General features: G+C 43.9%; 1 protein-coding gene across 1 annotated transcript; it reads right to left on the reverse strand.

The window, feature by feature from the left end:
• Positions 1 to 179: 179 nt before the first annotated feature.
• LOC135340904 (cleavage and polyadenylation specificity factor subunit 1-like) lies at positions 180 to 12,499 on the reverse strand. Its single transcript, XM_064537323.1, has 30 exons — positions 12,322 to 12,499; positions 12,173 to 12,227; positions 11,908 to 12,026; positions 11,598 to 11,678; positions 11,342 to 11,499; positions 10,950 to 11,099; positions 10,490 to 10,632; positions 9,966 to 10,258; positions 9,697 to 9,775; positions 9,471 to 9,527; positions 9,088 to 9,227; positions 8,254 to 8,412; positions 7,948 to 8,004; positions 7,784 to 7,891; positions 6,352 to 6,749; positions 5,867 to 6,070; positions 4,081 to 4,255; positions 3,808 to 3,954; positions 3,347 to 3,499; positions 2,977 to 3,181; positions 2,812 to 2,896; positions 2,620 to 2,761; positions 2,323 to 2,391; positions 2,126 to 2,209; positions 1,829 to 1,975; positions 1,366 to 1,465; positions 1,254 to 1,301; positions 929 to 1,093; positions 641 to 770; positions 180 to 489 (listed from the first exon to the last, which is right to left on the reverse strand). The coding sequence occupies exons 1-30, from the start codon at positions 12,448 to 12,450 to the stop codon at positions 303 to 305; spliced, it is 4,167 nt and encodes a 1,388-aa protein (XP_064393393.1). The 5' UTR covers positions 12,451 to 12,499; the 3' UTR covers positions 180 to 302.
• Between the last annotated feature and the right edge of the window lie 35 nt (positions 12,500 to 12,534).

Below are 12,534 nucleotides of genomic sequence, written 5' to 3' on the forward strand. Positions count from 1 at the left end.
TACTAGACATGTCTCTATCATCAAGTCATCATAATTATCTAGACTTCTGTTTCCATTAAACTCCTCTTTCATAACCAAAATAAAACATGCCTCGAGGCATTAAGCCGCTTTGACACCTCCACGAGGCATCAGCACCAGTATCCACAACCACGGTGCTTTCATTATTATTTTACAATATATAATTATTATCTTCATCCGCTATCAAAAGTGAATGGAAATTTCCACAAAAATGTAATATGTAATAATTATTATGCATGTGGTCAAATGTACAGGGAAGACGACTTGAAGTACGTGTACAATAGCTAGAAAATGGATGATATTTTGTCAATTTCTTTGAGGTCCTCTAAAATCTGAGAGGGGGTAGTACCAATTTGTTTGGCAAAGTCTGTTTTCTCTTTGTTGTTTAGTTGTGGGTATCTCCATAGCAACTTGCCATCCAGAATGTTTCGTTGAGGGGAGTAGAGGTACTGGAAGTGGGAGGAGAACATCCTGTAGGGGAAAGTCCCCGATTAACAAGAGTTTATACAGGTGAGCGGAAATGTGTCTGCATTGCATACGCCCAATACAAGGGGACAGTCCCTATAATACAAGAGGACAACCCAAGGGGAAGTCCCATGTATATATACAAAGGGTGTTATACCTGAATGCCTTTGGATTAAGGCCTGCAATATGAGGTAGTCCCTGTACCAGCTTTGACTGGAGCATGAGCAGACGTCGATAGGTCTTCTCGGCTACTGGCAGGATGCAGCCAATACCACCGTCCAGAGTGGCTATATGTGTGTGTGTGGTGGTGATGATGAAAGTGTGTGTGTGAGGGAGTGTTTACTGTAGTAATGGCAGACAAGTCCCATCAGGAATGATCAGGAGATAATACATACGGATATGGATACGGATATGGCAGTACGACTAAAACCATTGCTCTAATTACCTAGAAAAGTTACATCTCTCTTCTCGACCATGAGAGCTTTCACCTCATTGGAGGCCCCGGGAGGTGCTGCACTCTTACAGTGTACCCTCAGGAAGGCGTTGACATGACTACCAACGTTAAAGTCCCCACGTCTGGTCAGGAACAGCCCACCATCACTCTCCGGTGCTGCATGGACAACGATAAAAACAGCAAGCAAATTGGACATACACAGGCTATAACAATGCGGTAGCAGGCAAAATAATGATTATTATGGCAAGCAACAATATGCACATTTTCGGCTATAATTGCATGATTTAAACTGTGCATAATTATGATTTAGACTTACTTTCCGGCTGGTACTGGTACAGCACAATGTTCTGGTCAGAGTCTGAGGCTGTAAAGAAGCACACGCTAAACACTACTCAAGGTAACCTGGATACACCAACTAATGCACTCACCAATGAAGCCCAGCTGTTGCCCATCAACCAAATAGTCACATGCATACACCTCCGATGGGAACCGGTCACGGCTTATCAGCGAGAGTGTACGTAGATTCTCCTGTACAGTCACATGATATTAGACGATCATCACATGATATGCAATCTTTTCACCTCATGCAAACCTTATTAGTAAATCAACTACAATACAAGCTCTGTATACACTGAAGCTGAAAGAGTCCCCGAACCATTCATATACAATATCATTAAACAGGGGGGAGTTGTCAAAAAGTTCAAAAGCTTAGAAGAGACCTTTCAAATGATGTGTTTAAGGTTATGTCTACCCCATTTTAAAGGTCTCTTTCTAAGCTGTCAAAAATCCTTGACACGGAATTCCAAGTTATGGCAGTCTACACATTTGAGGTCCATAAGATAGATTTTTGTTATTTAAAGTGATGTGAAAAAGGGTTGTTTATCCATGCACCTTGTATCTGAGGAGCTGAATGCTACGAGAAATGTCTCCTATGAGAATGAAATTCTTGAGGGCAACGGCGGTGTGGATGTAGATGTCCGTGTCTATGAAGGCCATCCCCAGCAAGTCCTTGTTGTCCTTAAACTGCCACATGAATATCTGCAGGTAGGGAGACAACACACGAAACTAACAGTAAAACTTTAGCAACAGATGTGCTAAGTAATTAACATCATCCATGAGGTTGTTTTGCCAATCTCAAGATATACATGTATGATTGCTGAAAAGTCTTTCCCAACATGTTCCACTCACCCTCTGCCCCATGCAGGCCAGGATGAGCCCATCCACCGACTCGAGGGCTGAGATCGTACCTTTTTGCTCCTGATTGTACAGACTCTGTGTACAGAAATTATATTTATAGTACAAGCACTCACAAGACATACACATACACATACTATAATTTTAGTACAATGCATAATTATATATACCAGCAAAAGAACGGTTGGTACCTTTAGCTTGTGCTTGGTTAGGGGTTTCCCCGGCTCAGGAATGACTTCAATCACCTCAAATATCCGGATCTGAGAGGACAACAATGACAATATCACAGTTCAAATGCTACAATACAACTATGGTTATGCATGGTAAGTACTACTAAAACACCATTTACTTAATATTGTTGTCCGCTTCAGCTAAGATCAAAGTCAAATTCCAAGGAGGAAAAGCTCCCTAGAGTATGCCTTTTGCACCATCAACACTTTCCTAAGAGCTTTACAGTACCACCCTCATGATGTAGGCTGCCTACCCACCTTTCCCTTGCACTGAAACTCCTCCCCTGTGATGATAGTAGTGCCCACTACGATGTATTCCTTACGCCCACTCAGTGTCTCTTGACTACGCAGTCTCATCACCTTGCATGTAACCACACGCTCGTAGCGATCCATAGAGTGTCTGTGGGGGGTTGTAACTATACACCATTCTGACCACATCAAAGGACTCACTTAGTGTTTGGTACGGGTTCCCACGACAACGGAGAATAGAGTTGCAAGTGGAACGTGTCCTCCATCGGGAACACAAAACGATCATCTGTAAATAAACAGTTTTTTTTACTATGATGAAGGTTTATTTTATGTTACATGACATCACGTGATGATCACATGACATACCTCGCTCCACCTTCTCTGTATGATCTGGGTCGTCCCCTAGGGGCAGTTCTTGGATGGGGCTCTGCTCGCTGGTGATGACCACGTGGGTCTTACTCTCCATATGGTAGGAGGCCTGATGTACAGTGCAGTGTGTGGGGACCTTACGTATCGGCCAGGGGGAGTCGTAGGTCATGTGACTTGGCAGCACACAGATACGAAGCTCTCCCTGTGAGGAGTCATAGAAAGAAGGATCAATGCAAATGCTTGGGTTGAGACGCAAACAGGCAATTATATTTATAACAGTTGTATACGCGTGTACGCATCAGATAAATGTACAGTAAAATCACTACTCCATGCATTGGGTCCAGCTACGAGGTACACACATACACACCTCAGAGTTGAAGTATAGGAAGCCCTGTCGGCAGTTAACGTTGTTGAATGGTGCGAATGAGAGGGCGGGGCCATCTACAGTCATGGGGTGGAGTTGGAGAGTCCCTCGGTCACTGGTGAAGATCCAGTGAGGGTAAGTCCCACACACATACACCTGCACACCAGACACACTATAATTATAACTGTAGTCACATGCATAGTTGGACCGTATTAGATATCTGTATAAGAGCTACAGACTTCCAATTTTCTAAAAATATATGCTTTAGGCACATGCAAGTTACGACCCCTCAAAGTATCTAAGCACACACACACACACACACACACACACACACCCCACACACACACACACACACACACACACACACACACACACACACACACACACACACACACACACACACACACAGGTACCGTCATCAATGGATGTATACCATAACTGAACAAGCACACAATCTCACACACCCCACTGTATCCAGAAACGTCACTGAAGGCTCTCAGTCGATGAGAGAACTTTGACCCTAGCTCATCGGCAGGATCAGAGTTTTGCTGACTCAGCTGTTTCTTGACAGTCTGTGCTTTTCTGTCCTGCAAGAGAACCTCGTGATGGACCTGTTCCGTGTGTGTGTGTGTGTGTGTGTGTGTGTATGTGTGGGTGTGTGTGTGTGTGTGTGCCAGTGTGGTGGTACGTATACACTGACTAAGACATGTACAATTAATCCTTCACATCTCTCTCACCTTACTGAAGCGCAGCTGCAGGTGTGAGGGATGTTGCCGCTGGTCACAGTGGAAGGCAGTGTAGATCACCAACTCCTCTTCTATGAGGGCCACTATTCGAGGGTGTCCCCCGAGTCCAGTCAGCAGTACCTCACTCACCCTCGTCTCAGAGGGGTGGAGTATCGGAGCACCAGAGCTGGAGGAATAGAAGCCATCAACCGGCAGAGGAGGTACGACACTCGGTTAAGCTCACGTCAAGGGCGTATACGCCCTTGCTCATGTGGCTGCTATTTCTTGATTGAAGGCAAGAAAGACAAAGAAGTCGTTAAAAATGCATTCCAATGACGACATTCAGCTGGTGGCAAGTAAGCGCCATAAAGAGAGCATAAACCTCAGTGAATTTGTTACTGGCTAGTAGCTTGAGCTTTACAAGTAGAGATTAGATTTGTTGTAAGGCTCAGATGTTTGCAGTGATCCTATCCTGAATGCAGGTACAGAATACTCTAAGATAAAATTACAAAATCTAAGTGGTGGTTGAAAAGCTATTTCACATCAGCATAAGCCCAACAACAATCAACGCAACAACCAGCCTTATTTCTTAAAAGATACACACGCCGAACCAAATCCACTATCAGAAAGAAGTACACAATGAGATACATTATCCTATATCTGTCTCAATCAAGCGCCTAACATCTCAAAAGTTTTTGTCTCTAAAAGGGCCTCGGAATTGAGAATTAAGACAAAAGGAGCAATCAAAAGCTCCTCCTCACAACATCGAATAGAATCGATAGAAATATTGAACATGTAAGTAGTAAGGATTGATATGTGTACATCATATCACTCTCACTATACAAGGACAAGTCATCATAGTGTGATATTTGAGGACTATTTTTGCAATGAGAGTCCATTGTTGTATAATGTCAAGAATGTCAAGAATGTGAGCATATACATCATAATTACATATACATCATAATTATTATACCCACAACTTAACATAGAACAGCACGCTTATTTATTGCAGTCAGCTGTCTGTCTGTGGTAAGAAGTTATGGTAGGAAATGGAATTTGGATTATTATTCATAGTTGAAACACAATAACTGTAGGAGGATAGCTAACCATTGCATTTGTCAGTGAGCAATTGTCCAAGAAAAGATTTAGTAATTTGTTAGCTCTAGCTAGCTAGCTGAAGATAGCTAATTATTATTCCAAGAGACAAGGACAATCTTCTATGAATCTCTGCTGAAGACACTGAGTGACAAGGAACAACCTTCTGATGCAGAATCTTGACTTGTATACTAATTTCTTTACACCTAGCTACTTTATCCATGCATGCACTATCATTGTTTATTCACAGAAGCAGACAGAAAGTTTCTTAATGAGTGCGCGTAATTTCGAGGCAAACACCTGGGTAGGCAACAGAACAGTTAGTTGTTGAAAATTAAGCCCATCCCACCTGTGCTTTGTAGCATTAGGGTGGGCGTAATCTCGGTAGAATACGGTGCATGTACAATTAACAATTTATTTACAACATGCACCATTGATTTGAAAAGCTTCATTTACTAATATTATGCAATGCTTCAAATCTCACAGTATCTCTTGCAGTTCGTGTATACACACATATATAGTCTTGACATAGCTTATAATTATTAATTATGTACACACGACATCAGTTCACAACTACGTATCTATATATGTACATGTACAAATCTGCAAGCATACGTACACCACTTATACATCCAATTTAAGAACTTATACAGCCCACATAGTACTACCAGGAGTACTACTACTAAAATCACAACTTGGTTACCTTGACAACGATACGGGTCCGCTGTCAATGAGAGTCCGAGGAGATGATGAGAAGTTTCGAGCGCTAAAAACAAGGTCAAAGGTCGGCAGTGAGTAGATCTCTAGTGAACCATCCTCACGATACAGGCCAGTCCAGTGTGTGTCTACCGGGGGAAGGGTGGTGTCATGGGGTGGGGCTTCATCTGTCTCCATGGGAACACTGGACCTAGTAGATGGAGCAGATTATAGGAACAGTCAAGTTGAGTCAACCTTTGTACAATTCAGGTATTATTCTTGCATCTTAGAGCCAATGCCAATTGGTGCAAAATTAGACCCTCAAAATCACCCGCTATTATAATAATACACTGTATGGTAATAATCATACAAAACTGTGCACTTTGAATGCTATGAGATGTAATTATAGTTCATAAATCACTGGCCTACACATAAGATACAGAGTGAACCAGTAAATAGATGATTGCACACACGCGCGCATTAGGCACTCACTGTTTCTTGGTTGCCGTCACGAGGGCTGATAGGTCTCCATACAGCAACTCATCTTCATCATCGAGGTCGTCCCTTGCAGGGTGGGCGGGTGCAGCCTCTTTACTGATGGGTGTGGCTTTATTGCAATGTGACATCGTGACAAATAATCCGCTAGTGTCCATGTAGGCAGATGTCAGCATAACCTTTGACCCTTTGGGAAGCTCCGGCCAGGTGAGTTGCAAAGTGGGGTCAGAGTCCGGGTTGTCTTGTACTTCTACAAGTCCAAGAGTTCCATCGGCCAATAGGATCACAGCATAGGGGTCGGTAATGCTACATGACTGCACACCGCCCCCCATATCGAGTGCTACACGAGCAATTAACTCAGAGCCCCTCAACAGACGCATACCAGTAGTGGTGACCTGCAGGGGAGACACGTGTATAGTACATCAGTGCCACCAGGGGAGACACGTGTATAGTACATCAGTGCGACCAGGGGAGACACGTGTATAGTACATCAGTGCCACCAGGGGAGACACGTGTATAGTACATCAGTGCCACCAGGGGAGACACGTGTATAGTACATCAGTGCCACCAGGGGAGACACGTGTATAGTACATCAGTGCCACCAGGGGAGACACGTGTATAGTACATCAGTGCGACCAGGGGAGACACGTGTATAGTACATCAGTGCGACCAGGGGAGACACGTGTATAGTACATCAGTGCGACCAGGGGAGACACGTGTATAGTACATCAGTGCCACCAGGGAAGACACGTGTATAGTACATCAGTGCCACCAGGGGAGACACGTGTATAGTACATCAGTGCCACCAGGGGATACACGTGTATAGTACATCAGTGCCACCAGGGGAGACACGTGTATAGTACATCAGTGCCACCAGGGGAGACACGTGTATAGCACATCAGTGCGACCAGGGGAGACACGTGTATAGCACATCAGTGCGACCAGGGGAGACACGTGTATAGCACATCAGTGCGACCAGGGGAGACACGTGTATAGCACATCAGTGCGACCAGGGGAGACACGTGTATAGTACATCAGTGCGACCAGGGGAGACACGTGTATAGTACATCAGTGCCACCAGGGGAGACACGTGTATAGTACATCAGTGCCACCAGGGGAGACACGTGTATAGTACATCAGTGCGACCAAATACACAAACTCTACATACACAAGGCTGGGACACATTGTACAGTGGTTCAAGACATAGTGATACGGAATAGCGGGTAAATTTCGTGGGGTAAAAACAATTCCTGAGTAAAAAATTTCGTTTGCTTTTAAATTAGTACAAGCACTGCATTGCATGTGTTCCGGTAAAACATTTGTGGGTAACATTTTCGTTGAGGTAAGTTTGCCCACATTTTTTTGTCCCACGAAAATATACGGTAACCTAACCTTTCTGTACAGTATACACAACACACACGTACTGTACCTGAACAATCAGCTGACCAGCCGCCATGTTCCCAGCATAGACAGTGGGCGTCTCCACAGAGAAACCGGACGAGTCAAGTTCAGTGATCTCCTGTCCTGTCTGAAGTACCTGTATAAAGAGGAAAGAGGTCAAAGGACATTGCTATGGGAATGGAAGGTTTGTACCATCGTCGAGTCCTCTTGACTCAGAATAAGGAACCCATGCTCACTAGCACTGCCATCCTGAGGGAGAGGTGGTTAACGAATTTTTCTATACACATGCAGCAGTAACATTGAACGAAGCGTTGAATTGACATAACTTTAGTTCCGTTGGTCCAATAAAAAATATTCTTTTTATGATTTTCTGAAAGCTTAGAGAGAGGCCAGTTTGAAAATAATAATTGTACCTACAAGAGCTATTGTTTCTGAGTATAAATGTATACACACATACAAACACTACATTTACTGTACATGTACGTATGCTGACTGTACCGCTTGTTTCTCCAGCACTGTCCACATGTCCTTACAGCCTGGTAGTTCAAAGGTCGTGACGATGCGTGGGCGTACTCCTCGCTGGACTACACACAGAGCACCGTTCTTACCGTGCCCACTCACTGTCACCAAGTCTATATCACACTCTGAGGTCATGAACTATAACGGGGCGGGGGTGAAGATAATAGCTACTACCGTATATCTTCTAATTTATCGGACACTTATAATTACCCTGGACACTCTTTTGGGCAATTTTCGTTGTTCTAATACAACGGACACTCCAGTACTTTAATATTACATTTGTTCTAAATATCCGGACAATACCTTGAAAAGTTGAGTTACCATTTCATTGACGGCAAGTAAGACTTAGAGTGCTGCAGTTAGATAGCTTTGAGTAGCTAGTTTTAGATAGCTAGTGCAACTATTCAGTCGTACCCTGTTCTATTAAACTTAGCTAGCTCGCATGCAGCTGCTTGCTTGTTCTAATTATTCCGGACACTTCGCATGCTCTATAAAAATTTGTTCCAATTATACCCAGACAATTTCCAAAATAATTATTTTTTGCTGTCCGATAAATTAGAAGATATACGGTATACAACAGCGAGTTTATGTATTACACTGCATGTTTATCTGACACGATATAGTTCATGCCACCACAGATAAACTACATGGACATGTCAATTAAAAAATAGCCCTGGTTAAATAGTTTGTGTAAATTAACCCTAACCCAAATAAAGATTGACTCTATGACATTTTATTATTAGTGTCAGGGACTACATGTACCTGCATGATGCCTAGCTATGATTGTACATGCTGTCACATGCTGGTCCCTACCTCCTCTGAGAGATAGCCGGGTTGTCCCACTGTGCAGCTCTTGATGGGGGCAATGTTGAGCAGTGAGTCACACAACTCCAGCTGCACTGACGGGGACACACTGGACAGGTCACTCTTGTACACCTCGAAATCACCAGTGTCTGTAGTGGGTACATGTGAGTACATACCCTCTTCCTGTATTGAACACTGCAGATTGTACTGTAGAGCTTAGCCCTCGCAGGGAATACACTTTTTATTTTTAAACGGACAGTCTAAATTAATTATGGGCACCAGTGGTCATACATTGCACATGTAGAACATTGAAGTGCATGGTGTGTGTGTGTGTGTGTGTGTGTGTGTGTGTGTGTGTGTGTGTGTGTGTGTGCGTGTGTGTGTGGGCGTACCTGAACTTGGTTTGTCTTCAGTTTTGATCTTCTTCTCGGGAGGAGGCCCATCACCACCTGCACCATAAGAGTTGAGAAGTTCAACAACATAGTTCTAATACTAATAGAGGGTACTGCTACATTGCATTAGGAACTAGGTCAACACAACTATGAAGTCAAGCCATTAATACAAAGTCCAAAGTCAGCAGTTTCTATCTAGCCGAGTAGCTAGTGTAGCGTGACCCACCAGCTGCAGAGCAGTGCAAGAGTAGGGAGTTCCCCAGTCGAGATCCAAGGAACACATGATCCGCTCCAAGCGTGCAGATCTGCACAGAGCAAGAGTACACGGTTACATGTACATGAACAGTATAATGTTTATTTTACAAACGTTGATCTTTTCATTTTTAGAGTACTAAAGTAAATAGAGGAGTTCTGAAAGCTTACAATGAACTGGTGCCTTAATTGAAAATCGAAGCATATTTTGGGCCTATATGGTCACATGGGCTATACACTCACGCAAGAGGCCAGAACTCCGACAGCTGTCTTCTCCATGACGATGTTCCTAACCCCCTTCATTCCGTCGGGTATCAGAGTGATGAGATATATGTCTCCGTTTCTAACAGTGGCTACTAAACGCTCGCCATCTATAAACACAGCACTGGAGCAGTCCATCGATAAAGGGGCGGGGCTTTGGAGACGGAGGGCAAAGCTCGTGGAGTTCTCGGTGTGACTGTTGAGTGCCATGCCCACTGTGGAGGTGCTCTGGTTCATGTAGAGCAGCGTGTTTGCTCCAACAATCAACATGCCACCTGCACAAGAGGTAAAGCAGAGAATAAGTTTGTGATTGACCAATAGAACAAAATTAATATGGTCATTCAAAGATCCTTTATTTCACTTTACTGCTACATGTACTGTAGCTGCGTGGGTCTCATAACATTTCAAGGAGTACTTCAACTCTTTGCAACGTTATAGCAATCTAATTTCACTGCAAGGGTTCAGTAAAGTCCTAAAATATTGGCCAAGTACACTCCAGTTCTCACCTATTGGTGTTGGCACGGGCACACAGTAGGAGCTGTCAAAGGGGAGGCTCTGCAGCTGCCAGATGACGGGGCTGTTCTGACCAGGGCTCAGGTTGAGGGAGAGGGCCACTATCGAACAGGTGTCCTTACGGAGGGTGATACGACTGCACAGGGAGAGGGGGAGGAGGGACTTACTTTCTTTCCTTAAAACATATAATTATTTTACACATGTTATCGTTATGCAGGAGTTGGAACAAATGTTCTTTGCCTATAGAGACATATTTTGTGCGAGGTAGAACATGTATGTGCATGCATGTAAAGTGGCATGCAATACACCGTAACCGTGACTAAGGGCAGTTAGAATATGACATAATTATAACTATTGATTTACCCTATTAGCTCCGTCACCACACCCCTACCCCCTCACACACATGCCACACTCACCACACTCACCCTGCCCCCTCACACACACCACACTCACCCTGCCCAAGTGGGGATGGGTTCAAAGAGGATGAACACAGTGGGACTGTTGTAGCCGTGGATGAACTGGAAGTCCTTCACACCCGACACCTTCTCAGTTAGGCCCAGTAGGTCAATAGTGAAGCTGTGGCCCACCCCCTGAGACTCGAATCTGGGGGGGAGGGGGGTCAGGAAATTGTATAAAAATGTACATCTAAATCCTGATGATACAATGATGTCACTAGACACTAGACACTATTCAAAGAAATTTAGCTAAGGGACAAAGACTCAACTCTTGCACATACATGTACATGTACAATGAATAACAACCTCTTTTTATGTAATTCGGCAATACTATAAGCTCAAGAAAATCCGCTACATGCACCCACCCACCCACACACACACATTCATTACCCCGGAGTGAGTGGTGTGCCTGGAGTGGGGTCGTCGAGGATGGGGGTGTGCTTGAAGGGGATGACGGCCAGGTGACTCCCGTACATCAACATGGCCGCACAGCGCCCCTCGGGGTCAGAGCGCACACAAGGCCGATTAATATTGTGAGACACACCTCCCTAGAATGACAGTGAACATTTATAGTGAAGGCTGAAATCTGAAAGCCCGTAAAGTAAATTTCGATGAGGGTCTCAGAGGTAAACTGGTTTTGGCTCACCTTGATGTCATCATCCTCAAACTGATGTAGAGAAACCACTTTAAGATCGTTTGTATCCGGGTCATACTCCACCAGGGACAGCTGCAGGGGAGGGGCACTATTCAAATACTATATAGGAGGGTGGGGCTGCTTACACACGCCATGCAGTACGATGATCACATGAGGATAATCGCTTCAGAATCATTAACAAGAATAATTATTATATAACTAAAATGTAAGCCACAATACTTCTTACAAAAACTATAAGGCGACAATAATTTAAGTATCCTAAGGTAGTCCAATAATCAGTTGGTTTGGTATCGTACGGCACCTTTGCATCTCTGAAGGTGAGTAGGAGAGTGTCCCTAGTGTTGTGTCCGAGTCTCACTCTCTCCATACACTGCACGTTGCCATGGAGATGGTACTCACCAAATTGAACCAGTCGACATCCTGCAGTTACAAAAATAACAATGTTGGATATTTCATGTCAATATTATGTGTAAGTAATGAAAGCACCACCTACACATTTTAACAATAAATAGTTTCACTAACGTAATCACGTATTTAGTGACAACATTTGAATTACTGGTACTCACCCTTACGCCTATTTTCAGAAACGTGCGACACATCATGCTCTTCGAGGTCCTTTACCTAATAGCAACGTATATGTATGTGTGTGTCATTAGTGGAGTTCATGCTATGACAGTGATGGAGCTACTAGATCTAACGGGATACACTAGCTTACAAGTGTAAACACTCTGAGCACTGATGTGGCCGCTACGACGAGATTTTTTTGACTGCTGTCCACAAAATGACATTCTAAGCAATGCTCTATCCCTGTGGGAGGGTGCACCTCTCTGTAGACGGCATACATAGCTTTAATACAATCACTAGAAAAAAGGAAGCCACGTGGGTGAGGATGTGCTTCATTAAAAATAAGGTCAACAAAGGTCGACTG

This window comes from Halichondria panicea, chromosome 9, assembly GCF_963675165.1.
Source record: "Halichondria panicea chromosome 9, odHalPani1.1, whole genome shotgun sequence".
NCBI classification, from domain to species: Eukaryota; Metazoa; Porifera; class Demospongiae; order Suberitida; family Halichondriidae; genus Halichondria; species Halichondria panicea.

Coding starts and splice junctions, on each gene's coding strand:
- LOC135340904 (XM_064537323.1), bottom strand. CDS start 12,450: ATGTATGCCGTCTACAGAGAGGTGCACCCTCCCACAGGGATAGAGCAT. Junction 4,256..5,866: donor GGACCCGTATCGTTGTCAAG/GTAACCAAGTTG, acceptor CTATTCCTCCAG/CTCTGGTGCTCCGATACTCC. Junction 2,392..2,619: donor AGTTTCAGTGCAAGGGAAAG/GTGGGTAGGCAG, acceptor TTGTCCTCTCAG/ATCCGGATATTTGAGGTGAT.